Raw genomic sequence first — 13,561 nt, 5'->3', positions numbered from 1 at the left:
CTTGCAAGGGGACTGTGGTTGAGGCAACAAGCTCCATCATAAATGTAGGGATTTCGTTGTTTTAGTCATTAACCAACGCTTGTGTCCATAGGTGAGTGGTGGAATCTTAAATCAACTGGTAAATTGAAAGACTCCGCTCATGCTAGATAAGTTTCTTGAAATAAGGCTCCTTTCTCGATGGCCAAAAACCCAGCCAACATTTAGCTTTTGTCTGCAATGGGGGCAGTTTTAATTGGCATTAACTGAAATGTCCCTGCAGTAGACATGGATATTTTTTTAGCTCTGCACCTGATCAGCATTGATGGGAACACAAAACACAGGTCAGTGCTGTAATTTGCAACCCTTTCTCGAATGCTTCCAAGTTCAGATACATGTAGACAAACAGTCAGAGCTCAACTATCAACTCTATTCATGGAGGAATGAAAACTTGTTGCCTCCACCGTTTAACTTCAGTGACTGTGTCATCCTTCAGCCGCCTTCAGTCTTTCAGCTGGCGTTGACTTTGAAAAACAGAAGCCAAAAATAGAACAGAAACACCATTATTGTTCTACACCCTGTATGTGTGTGTGTATATACATATGTGTGTGTGTATATATACATGTGTATATCTGCTATGTATGTATACATGTGTATATCTGCTATGTATGTATACATGTGTATATCTGCAATGTGTGTGTATATATGTGTGTGTGTGTGTGTGTGTGTATGTATATATGTGTGTGTGTGTGTGTGTATACACTCATACATAGATAAATACATATACTGTCTCTCTGACCCTTGTAGGGTGGTTCTGTGTCATCCTCTAGCTCGGGTTCTCTTCCAGAGGCCTGTGAGCTTGAGGGTTCTATGCAGTATCTTAGCTGTTCCTAGGTCTGTGCTCTTCTGGACTGAGGTTTCAGGTATTTTTCCTGGAATCTGCTGGAATCTTCCAGTTTGGGGGTCACTGGCCCGAGTTGTCCTACTGCCATGGGAACCAAGTCATTCTTGACCTTCCACATCTGTTCTAGCTGTTCTTTTAACCCTTGGTACTTCTCAACCTTCTCGTGTTCCTTCTTCCTGATGTTGGCGCTGGTATCACCACATCTATCACCACTGCCCTCTTCTGCTGTTTGTCTACCACCACTATGTTCGGTTGGTTCGCCAGTAGCTGTTTGTCCGTCAGAAGGCTGAAGTCCCACAGCACCTAAGCTCTGTTGTTCTCAACCACTTTTGGTGATATGTCCCACTGGGATCTGGGTGCTTCTTGTCCACACTGAGTACAGATGTTTCTGTACATTATCCTTGCAGCTTGGTTGTGCCTCTCCATGTGCGCTTTATTGGCTGGCATCTTACACCCCACTACTATGTGTTGGACTGTCTCAGGAACATCCTTACACAGCCTGCACCTTGGGTCTGATCTGTTGTGGTAGACCTTGGCCTCTGTGGTTCTTGTGCTTGGGGCCTGCTCTTATGCTGCCAGGGTGAGTGCCTCTGTGCTGTCTTTCAGTCCAGCACGTTCCAGCCTTTGGTAGGTCTTCTTGATATCAGCCACTTCCTCAATCTGGCGTTGGTACATGCCATATAGGGGCTTGTCCGTCCATGTCTGCTCCTCTCCCTCCTGACTCTCAGTGGGTTTCAGCTGTCTGAGGCATTCACTGAGCAGCTCGTCCTGAGGGGCCATCTTCTTGATGTACTCTTGGATTTTTGATGTTTCATCCTGGACAGTGGCTCTGATGCTCACTAGTCCTCATCCTCTCTCTTTCCACTTAGTGTAGAGCGTCAGGATGCTGGACTTCGGTGAAACCGTCATGCATGGTTAGAAGCTTTCTGGTCTTGATGTTTGTGGCTTCTACCTCCTCCTTTGGCCAGCTTATGATCCCAGCAGGGTATCTGATGACCAGCAGTGCGTATATGTTGATGGCTTGGACCCTGTTCTTACTGCTCAGCTGACTTCTCTGTACTTGTCTTACGCTCTGGAGGTATTTGGCAGTGGTTGACTTCCTTGCTGCCTCCTTGTGGTTTCCATTGGCCTGTGGGATCCCAAGTTACTTGTAGCTGCTCTGGATGTCACCTATATTTCGTTATGGTAGGTCGACCCCTTTGGTTCTGATCATGTTGCCTCATCCGGCCAAATTTGTCCAATCCGAATGACATCCCTATGTTGTTGTTGTAGATCCTGATGGTGTGGATTACTGAGTCAATTTCTTGCTCATTCCTGGCGTACAGCTTGATGTCATCCATGTAGAGCAGGTGGCTGATTCTCGCCCTGCTTTGGAATCAGTATCTGTAACCACTCTTTGCGATGATCCGACTGAGGGGGTCCAGGCCTATGCAGAACAGTAGACGTTCATGTATTAACCCACGCCCCTTAGTCACTATGATACCTGACAGGAGCTTCCATGTTGTGGAAAGCAGGCTATCAGGACTGTCCTGCCCTGGGTGTGTCCCATCCCTTAGCAGCTGGCTCATCTGCTGCAAGGCCGTCATGGAGTGCAGCTATATATATTCAGATTGATTGATTGATCTATAGGTTTATTGCTAGCTATCTATATCTATAGATTTATATCTATATGTATGTATATATACATGTATATACTGTATATACTGTATGTGTGTGTGTATATATGTATACATATATACATAAACACACACACACATACATATATATATATATTTTTTGTTTGTTTGTTTTTTGTTGTTATCATATAAGTAAATGCAACAATTATAGATTTCACCACACTCAAGTCATACCAAAATGCCTGTCTAAAATAATAGAAGCATAAATAGTAGAAACATTTTGCTGTGTTGAAGGCAGTGAAAAGAGTATTGTACTAAGGTGTGACAGGTGTGATGATATTGTAGCTGTGAAAGGTAAATCCCAGCCGGCCGTCTTGTACATCGTTCAGTCAAAGAAGGAGAAAAAGAGTTCTGTCTCGGCAGGCTAGTCACAGGTGCCGGCTGTCTGTCCCCTGTCCCAGGTCTCTGCTGGATAATATGCAGGCTGTTTAATGTGACTGACACAGAGCTCTGAGTGAGCCTTTTATTCTGCCTGTCACTGTCAGTCTCTTGGTTCCGCAGGGATCTTCTACCAGGGTTGAGACGCAGGTCTAGGAAGTGTTGAGGAGTAGGAGGAAAAACCTCCACCGATGCAAAACTAATGAAAATAAGAACATTCAAAGAATACGAACAGACTGAGTCTGAAAGTCTGGGTGTTCAATGACACATTTAAAATCGTTGTCTTTACTTAGCGTTACAAGCATTAGTGAAACAAAGCAAAACTACCAATGATCCTGGTTTTCTCTCCCAGATCCAACACTGAATATTCCAGTATGTATTAACTCACATGTGTAGAGTTGAAGCAATCAGCCAGTTTTATTTTTAAATATTTGAAGTAAAGTTATTTTTTTGGAGAATATTCTATGCATTAACCAGACAAGACAAGGCATCGAATAAAAAGAAGTTAGAATTAGCAAAATTAAAAATGACATTTTTTCTTGTCAGACCATTGAGGAAAAAAATGTTATTGATAAACAATTGCAAGGTTAACTTGCGGGAATGATACAAAAACCTTTGCATTTACTTAAAATCAGCTTGCTAGTTCTTTTAAAAAGTTATGTAGCTTGATATTTGTAAACATCACGCGAATGCTTAAGGCCTGAAAACCACGTTTTTAGTTAGATTTTTGTAACTCGAGCACACAGCATATGACAGGTGCTGTAAGCTGTAGCGGATGAAAACACTAAACTCACTCAGGGAAAGAGGATGTTTTCAGATCAAATGCAAAAAAGCACTTAAAATTAGTGTGCATGTGAACTGAAGATGATTTTGTAACGCGGGTGACCTCGAGTGACTGCTCAGTCATGTAGTGCCTAGATATCTTCACCTTGAAGATTCTAGGCTCTTGCTGGAAGTATTAGTGAGAATTTCTAATCCAATAAGCCTCAGCTATGATAGGACGCAAATGTGACTGACAATGATATGAAATATGTAAACTATAAAGTATCAATATTGCAATTTTTCCCACATTATTTCTGTTGTTTTTTTTTGTTGTTGGGTGAAAGTCACTAATCTGTCTCTGAATGAGTCTTTTTACACTTTAAATTGTTTTATCCCATGAAACGTTTACTTCTTCAGGAAGTATCCAGTAAAACATTGTAATGAGGAAAGCTGCATTACCATACTAACATTTATGTAGTTTAATGTCTTCCATCACTGTCTCCCGGTAATGAAACACGTCAGATTTTAGAACTGCACAGACAAACACGCCACATTGCCCTGATCATTGCCTCAGTTCTTGTGATTTTGAAGAATCGCTATCGTCTCACACTGCATTTGCAGCCAAAGTTAAGAATGAGCCTCATTTATGGCTTTTTTTTTTTTTCATCCGTGTGTGTGTGTGCGTGCGTGTGTGGGTGCTCTGTGTGCGGCACTTCTTGTTGCCATGGTAACGCCGATTGTCTCTGGTTCGCAGACAGCCAATGGGAACGTGGAGGCCAAAGTGGTGTGTTTTTACCGGCGCAGGGACATCTCCAGCACACTCATCGCCCTGGCAGACAAACATGCAAGTGAGTGACTGACCAGCCAGCAAACATCAAAACATGGATTCAGAACAGTTCTTTCTGGCTCTTCAGTTATTTTCCACTGTAAAGTTATAGTGCTCACACGGCCAATCGAACAAGACCTACCGAAGTGGAAAATACAACTCCGTTTGTTTTGTGGTGTGACTGTAAGGCTGTTTGCACACCAGATTTCGAGGGATGATATGAAATTGAGTTTGTGTTCTGTTACCCAGCTCAGAGAAACGATCCAAGCTGCAGCTCCTCCTCTCATAGACCTGCAGACTGCATTCGATCTGCTGGGTATATCAATATCACGACACCTGTGAATGTGCGTGTGTGTCTATGCATATGAACTCATCTTGTCTATTGGTGGGGGTGTTGCATCTATTGTGCTTGGAGCAAATTTTGCAGCATTTCTAACTGCTGGCAGACTCTGAATGGACTCTACCCTAAGCAGCATTGTGTGGTCTTTTAACGCCTTAGGTACTGGGCAGTTTTTCAAAGAGAACAGCAGGCAAACAATGATAGGGGATTTAAAAATAGTGATGGAGAAGAAAGAAAGACGGAAAGCAAGAAAGAAAGGGAAGGCCTGAGATGCTGGACAGTTACAGAGAGTTAGAGAATCTGGGAGAAGACAAGGTAATCAAAGTTGGTCAATTCAGGCCAGAAGACGTTCTTCAGTGTCCAGGTCACTTCCTCATTGGTCATTGAGAAAAGATGTGTTCAGGGCTGCCCCAGAGAGGAACCAAGCTGAGAGAAGTGCAGGGTTTATTCTCACAGAGGCATTTTTGCTTCCTTGAACAAAATTCAGTGTTAAAACTATTGGTGTGCCAATTCACGTCACACAGTTATCTGATGCCACTGACATGTTTTTTTGTCCTCTGATATGGCTGAATTGTACTGTAGACCTTGTGCAAACCAGCCAATCACTTAAAGATGACATTCAGTGAATTGATTTGAATTTGGAAGAATGCAACTGTCCATCTGACTGTGTTATCTACATCCTGGTGGGAATAATGTGCCACCGGGTACATGCTGGCAGATTTATGCTGTTAAAGCTGTAAACCTCACCATTTAACTTGAAATGCAAAAAAAGGAGGGCAAGGATAAAAACTTTGGGAATCCATCTGGAGTTGTTTTTTTTTCCCCACTCCATGATGTTCATTCAAAAAAAATTAATGTGTGCTGATGTGTATTCTGACAGGTTTAGATGATAATATGAGATTATTTTTGGATTTTTGTACTCACTGTAATAAAATACATGACCACTGGTATGCGTTTCATTATTCAATCAAAAATTACATATTTTTTGAAATATCTATAATGCTAAAATAATAGGCCGAAATTACTTTTTTGATACACCTGTTCAGCTACATGTCAGCAGAAATATCTACCCAGCTAATTGCGTGGGCTGGAAATTGATGCATTTAGGCAATTGGACATGGTAAGGAGGCTCTGCTGAAGTTCAAACCATCAACAGAATAAGGAAGAAAGGGGATTTAAGTGGCTTTGAAAGTGGCACGGTTGTTACAACCAGATGGGCCAGTCGGACTATTTCAGTAACTGCTAATCTACTGACATTTTCCCACAAAACCATCTCTCTAGTGTTGTAGAGAATAGTCTGAAAAGAGAAAACATCCTGTGAGCAGCAGTTGTTGGCTTTTTCTTTCCCTCGTTGATGACAAAAGACCACATGAATGAGTGAATGAATGACCAGACAAACGACAAGTATTACAACCAAGATATGCAGAGGAGCATCTTGGAAACATGACATATCAATTTTTATACCCATTTTACATATTTGTCAGGTGTCCATAATTCAGTAAAAAATATGTCATTATGCCCCCTTTGATTAATCACAAGGAAATACATTTCTTTATGGTTGGGTGGAAATGCCATGTGAAGAGTTATAGGCGAGAGTTACATTCTGTTCATTTTTCACCACCAATTCATGTGGAATATAAGCACTGAACACCTCAAGTGGAGTCAATTTTATTTGTATAGCGCCAAATCACAACAAAAGTTATCTCATGACACTTCACAAGTAGAGCAGGTCCAGTACCACACTCCTTCAATGAATTTACACCCCACAATTCTCCATCAGCAAGCACATCCTGCAACAGTGGTGATGAAAACCTTCCTTTTAACAGGCAGGAACGTAGAGCAGACCCAGACTCAATGGTGACGGCCTTCTGCTTTGACTGGTTGGTGGGAAAGAGAGCAGGAGAGTGGGGCAGAGACAGGGAAAGATCATGGAGGGAGACAGATATACAGAAGGAAAGAGAGGGGACACAGATAAAGAGGGAGAAAGTGGAAGAAACGGATAGACTGACGGGGATGTGAACAGGTGATGCCAAGGGTGGCAGCTTGAGCCTCTTCAGGTCTGCAGCCTCCTCCAGCAGCAGCAGCAGTCAGGGATCTGGGATGAGGGGAAGCACAAAGGCTCCGGAGAAGAACACGAGTTAGTAGCACGTCTGAGTACAGGAGGACAGAGAGGAGGAGAGAGAAGCCCAGTGCACCATGGGAGATCCCCCAGCAGTCTAAATCTATAGCAGCATATCTAAAGGCTAGCCTAAGCAGCCCTAACTATAAGCTTTTGTATAGAGGGTGTCTGCATCCTGGACTGAAGCTGGGAGACGGTTCCACAGGAAGGGAACCTGATAGCTGAGACAGAAATCACCTATTAGCTAATTTATGGACTGTTAGCTTGCTTTTGCTTGCATGGCCTCTTAGAAATCCACAAAAGTATTGTTCAACGTACTTGAGGCATGGAAATAAGCAGAAGGAGGAGCTTTGCAAATAGATGAAAAAGGTTCATATGCAGCCGGTCAGCTAAGTATGTCATGAAGAACTAAAGCAATTCTGAAGTCAAATGGGGGTCCAAAGTGGCCAATGAATGTATGATACCACCGTTATAGAATAAGGTTGTATGACTTGGGTGATTAAACTATTAAAATGGAAAGCCAGTGAAGTGTCTGCATGAACTGACACAGCTGGTGTGTCTTACTCCATCTGTGGTGTGGTGCAGTGTGAGAAATACCAATAATACTGAGTGATGTAGGTCATGTGGTTTTAAAGGGCCCTCTTAAAGGTGAGCAGTCAGGAAGGTGTGGAGCAGTTTCTGGCATCCTGCACATGCACACACTTGTAGGAAGTAGAACATTCAAATGTTAAATGTATATTCAACTCTCAAAGCAAACAAAGGCTATAATTAGGCTATAAAACGATTCAAATCAGTTAAGTTACTTAATATATGTACATGTAGTCTTAACACTTTCGTCTTTATTACAAGTAAAACTGTCACGCTGTAGTCCAGGTTAGCCAGACTTTGACTGGGTGTGGTGGTCTAAATGGGGTGTGAAAGTGTATGTGTGTGTGTGTGTGTGTGTGTGTTCAAAAGTCTGCTGTTTCAATGAGCTCACATTTGTATGACTGATGTGCATGTGTGAGCGTGCGCGTGTATGTAACTTTTGAAAGCCGTTTCCACAGAGCAGGCCTGGGGGTGGTGTATAGTGGCAGAAGGGGATTGTTTGTTCTGTCAGACCACCCAGCGCGTGTGTGTGTGAGTGTGTGAGTGTTTGTGTGTCCCTTTAAGGAAGTCTGATTATTTTTGAGCAGTGTTTGTGTTTTCATACATATTCTGCTGAAAAATGTGCTCTTCTAATTTGTCTGCTGATAGAACGATGATGTGACCTAACTTTTCCTCTGAGTACAATTCTCAACCAAACTTTAAATGTAAAAACATTTGTGTAACTTATTTATTGAGCGCTCCATGACAAACTAGGAATTTTTAACTTAATATAACAGGTATTTTAACCTCTTTTTTTTATTACATTTTGGTTAAACAAATGTAGATGGAGAAAACCTAGGATTGTCTAGTACCATTGACACACTGATACATGTGGCGTGGTTTGTTTTGTGGATGCATGTTTGTTTGGGCCTCTTGGCTTTAACTGTGCCCACAGTTGGGTGAGGGGCTTCCAGACATTTGGAATATGTAAGAAATACATGGCAGGAATGGTTGCGTACCGCATGGGTGTGGGCTGTATCCTGTCTGTAGCTGCAGCCTGTGTGTGTGTGTGTGTGTGTGTGTGTGTGTGTGTGTGTGTGTGTGTGTGTGTGTGTGTGTGTGTGTGTGTGTGTGTGTGTGTGTGTGTGTACCCACACATGTTCTTATGTATGCATGATGGACTAGGAGTTTTTTAGCTCTGGGCCCCATCACAGGAATTGCTAGTGGGTAAGTTTAATTCAGTTTCGTTATGGATCAGTGGAGAATGGCAGCCGAGTTTGTGTGTGTATGAGCTTGTATTTCTTTTTGAGTCGACTGTGAGTCATTTATCAAATATTTTGCTCACAGAGATTCAGAGCACTCCCTCAATGGGGCCTCCAACTCCGCCATTAGCCCCTCCCCTGAGGCCAAAACAGCCTCCTGAGTGGTCAGCTTCTGTGGCGGACTTGGCATTTTACCTCCCTGGCCCCTCCCTGTAGACATTTGAATTTGCCATGACTCAAATCTTTTTCTATTTTTGAAATGGGGCTCCCTAGCTCCCATAAACAATACACAACAATGTTGCCAGTGAGCTGGTCCACAAAAGTAGAACCACCTTCACTGAAGTCAAGCTAGAACGTTGGTTACTGGTCTCCTATGGCTGGTGCCTCTGAGTGGGTATAAATCTAAATGTTCAGGGTCACATTTTGGATACTTAAATCAGAGTAGTTTTCAGTGAGGGAGTCACTGTGTCAAACCCCTCACCCTGGAAGTAACAGTGCCATGTTGTACCACTTAAGTTACACAGCCGGTCTGTACCAGACAGGAGTCATATGTTGTTCTGGGACAGCGTCTTACACTGGAACATAAATGTCTCATTTGCATGCCAAGCTGCAAAGTTTTATGAACTGTATCAGCTGTAATGATTACAGCGACTGAAATGTAAACACGTTGGGTCACATATGTGCATGTAGCTGAGAAACACTCAGAACATATTCAGACAGCACATCCTGTGCTTGCATGAATATGCTGTTTCTTCATGCGCTTTCAAATTTTGTGCGAGAAACTACACCTTCAGTCATGGGCCCCATTCCAACTAGTCAAAAAAGAGGCATGAATACACACATCCACCCATTTTTTTGTCTGTGGGAACAGACTTAATTGGCATTCAGTCCCAGGTCAAATGACCCTTTTGTAGACATAGGTATTTACTATATTGACTCAGCTCCTTTCGTCATTGATGGAACGCAAATCCCAGGTGAACAAGGTAATTTGTGGCTCACGTTTGCGGAGTGGTAAGAGCTCTTCTATCAAAAATACATATGGAGGAATGAGAGCTTGTCGCCTCTGCCAGAACCTTCCATACCTTTTGTCATCTCAAACAAAAATTTGTACCTGTCAGTGGTGCTACAGCATTGTTCAGTCGGTGCTGTGTTTGAAAAACAGACGACAGCTAAAAATGCAACAGAAACTCCACCGCTGTCAGAGATTGTATATAAACCTAAAGTACTACGTTCCACTGCTGTTTTGACAAGAACAATCGCTTTTTCTGGTGTGATGATGGCGTTCGGGACATCGAACTTGACTCAACTGCAAAAAAGCAGAATGGCAACTCCTCGTCTTCTCACAGCGGGAACAGAATAAATTAGGTTTTATTAGCGGGGTTTACCGAAGTTTGAAAACTCAAGCCTACAGGGGTGTACAGTAGGAAAGGTGTCCAAGCTTTTCAGTCATTACTAATCATTACTAAAAAATTTTGACAATGATTTCTTGTTTTGTGGAGCATCTTGATAACTGAACGGCATGCTGGTGGGTTCTGCAGGGCCACTTCCAAAACAAAAGCCACAGGTAAAATTTCATACAAACTTGAAATTTCATTGAACTCTGAATCGTCTAGGCTTCCCAAAGGGATTCCAGAGTGTTTCAGGGAAGGCTCCTTCAATGGAGGCGCAAGAATATTTATCAAAAGGACATCACATAAAACAGTCTTAATGTACATCGTAATGTACAGCGTAAAACCAAAACATTAAGCTGGCCTGAACGAATGGGGAAAAAATGAAAAGGTTTGTCTGATGTTGTATTGGGGAGGAGGGACAGGGAAAATCAGGTTGTTTCAAACGTAACAACTCCCTGATATTTGCATCACAGCAGTTGATAGAAATCCACCTAAAAAAATCACATTTTCTTTTGCTGCTTTTGGAAAAAATTTAATTCAAATTTTGGAGTTACTTGCAAGGAAACCTGCCTACTGTCTTGCTTGATTGTTCGTTGCTGCCTGTACTTTTAATCCTTTCTTGGTTCTGCATGAGGACAAATGTTTACTCCATTTAGATGTATTAAAATACTGTACTGGGCAGTCATGTAAACTGGTGTCTACTTTAGTTTGTAGAGAAAAAAATGGAGTTGGATCTGGACAATATCTTGATATTTTAATGAAATTCATCGTGTACAGATATGAGCCATTTTGTCAAAAAAAAATCGAATAAACATGATAGGTAAGTTTCGAATGAAGTGTTTGAGATCAGATTAAGACAGTACTGAAGCAATGTCATCATTATTGGAGGAAAAAACACCCATTCTGTATTGATCTTCTATTGATAGATGTCACAGCTTTAGTTGGATTACTGCACTGTTACTTTCCCTCTGACCGATAACTTTTGATGAATCTGCCTGTAACGGTGCGCTTCTGTCAGCATTCCCGCCTCCACCACACAAACACAGAGCTGAAGTCAGTTTGTTAAGGTAATTACGCTCTGCTATGCTCTCCTCACCTCCTCTTCTTGCCCTGAAGCCTGCTCTTTCCTCTCCTTTCCCTCCTCTCACTGTCTTTAGAGCCCGGTAAGGCGACCCATTCATCAATAATTGATAATTGGCTGGGACAGGTGAGATGGAGAGGCAATTTGTAGAGAGTATGGTGTAGGTTCAGTGCCAGGAGATTGGCTCAGAGGAGGAGAGGAGAGGAGCAGAGGCTGGGGGTGGGGATGTGGGGGGGGTTGAGTCTCTACTCAAGGACGTATAGCCAAAGGCCAGTTGGAAGGGCCAGCCTGCTGATAAACCGCCACATAATCCTGCCAGCGGTAGTGTGAATTCATGGATGTGTGCAACACAGATGTAGACCAACACACATTCGAGCACACAAACCACACAGTTCACGGCAGCCAAATTTCTTGTTCATGGCTTAGAAAGTAATTTCCTCAAGATTTCATACGATTTCTTCCGTATGTTTTTATTCTTTCTTTCGTAATGTATGTTCCAGAAGTGATTATATCCTCATCATTTCTTAAGCCCGAAACACACGGGGTCCATCCATGTATGTCGCTGCAGCCAGTAATCATGATCGTTTGGAGCAGCTACAACTGACCACGTTCCTCGAGTAAGACATGGATGTTACTGCGAAATGCATCTCCATTTTTTTTTCCCCGCAGCTGGTCTGTTTTTCTTTGCTTTTTAACAGCTAACTTCAGCCCTCCATGCATTTATAATGACAGAATCTCCATAGAAATGGCTCTGTTTGTGCTTCAGGGTGGCCACAACTTTGTGTTTACTTTACTGTACTTTGTGTTTTTTGGCATTACGCTTCGGTTCGTCTTATACCTAAAAAGTAATCAATATATTATCTAAAAATGCCCAAGTGTAGTATCTTAGCATATCAGTTGGACTTTTTTTGATAGCTCAACAACCTTAAGCCAACCTTGGACAGAATGTCTTGCTTTCGCTTCTTAACACTCCCTCTGCATCTGATATGTAAACCATGAGATGATCGCCAGAGTATCGCTGCTGCATTGAATGTTGCAGGTTTTGTTGCAGGCAAACGCACTCGCCGCAGCAGCAAGGTTATCAGACAGGTTCATGACATAGATTTTGTTTATAAGAACTGTCCAGCAGTTGGTGGTCACGGTCAGCTCGTGTGCTCTGATTAGCTTGACTTTTAACGTATCCACCTTATCCCGGTAGAGTGTTTCGACGTGTTAAATCACAGTCGCTCTAGATGGCGTGACATCACTAACACCTTTGTCCTCACTATGCCAGCATATCAGTCAAGCAGTGACAAGATCTTTGGCAGTGAACCGTCCACGGAAACAGGCTGTGCTTGTTCTCGTCATCGGGGCTGTCATTTTTTGATGAAAGTAAAATGTGTCTCAACATACTGTTATTAATAAATAAGGCATTGTGGTGCCTCGAGATGATCCGGCCTACAAATCATGTCATTTTTATGTTTGTTTTCCAGTTAAAAGTCGATGCAGAAATTGAACTTCCAGTTTTCTTCAAAGGAAAGAATCCCATTTCAGAAAGAACAGGGGATTTGAGAAGTACAGTAGTATATATATATCACGTTGTGTTTGCCGGGTTTCAAAGCACGCCAACCCAGTCTCTCCAAAAATATTCTGTGGAGTTTGGTGGTGAGTTCTGGTGCTAATATGTGAAAAACAAATGAGCAGCAGTTCCCACGTCAGCTAAGTGTTTTCCTTTGGGAAAGATTAGTTTACTGTTGGTACTGTTTGAAGTGTCTGTCCCACAATTGTGCATGTGCCTGGCCGTTACCAGGCTTCAGGCAGCAGTTTTTGCCTGTGAGCTTTTCTACATCTCGGTTATCTGGAAAACCTTCTCGTGCCATCATTCTGCTCATAACTCTCCTTCTAAACGTCAAAAAGTGTGGCTTTATTTTTCTTTAGCATGTTTACTTTCTTCTAATGTTGCAACCCAGAAAAGTTAACACATAACCCTTTTTGACCAAGTTTAATATTTTTGAACTTAGGCCTGTGGATATGTGCGTACGGTATACGCCTGCCTCTGTGTCACAACGGGAGTTTGTTTGGCTAACAATTAATAAACGTGTGTCAGTTTTATGATAAATACAAACGGCAAAAAAAACAAAAAGGACTTCAAAACAAACTTTATTGAAGAAGGCCTGAAATGACCAAATCAGCCTGTCAACATATTAGGAAACTCTTATCCGAGGTAATCCGACCTCTTTTTGTAGCCAGTGGAGTCGCCTCCTCTGGCCAGTGCAGAACAATTGCAATTTCTGAAAGCA

General features: G+C 42.3%; 1 protein-coding gene and 1 pseudogene across 1 annotated transcript in view; one reads left to right on the top strand and one right to left on the bottom strand.

Annotated features, from left to right (window-relative positions):
- mta1 (metastasis associated 1) overlaps window positions 1-13,561 on the top strand; it is a 46,519-nt gene that overhangs the window by 12,607 nt on the left and 20,351 nt on the right. Inside the window, exon 3 of the mRNA XM_086182556.1 lies at window positions 4,451-4,544. Within this exon, the coding sequence (XP_086038682.1) occupies window positions 4,451-4,544 (94 nt within the window). The remainder of the gene's footprint in view (window positions 1-4,450; window positions 4,545-13,561) is intronic.
- LOC147246281 (uncharacterized) lies at window positions 796-2,093 on the bottom strand (annotated as a pseudogene).

This window comes from Aulostomus chinensis, chromosome 17 (genome assembly GCF_037954235.1).
Source record: "Aulostomus chinensis isolate RoL2024-O1b breed Wild chromosome 17, RoL_Achi_v1.0, whole genome shotgun sequence".
NCBI classification, from domain to species: domain Eukaryota; kingdom Metazoa; phylum Chordata; class Actinopteri; order Syngnathiformes; family Aulostomidae; genus Aulostomus; species Aulostomus chinensis.
Note: the sequence above shows the minus strand (reverse complement) of the source record. Positions and strands in the feature narration are given on the sequence as shown.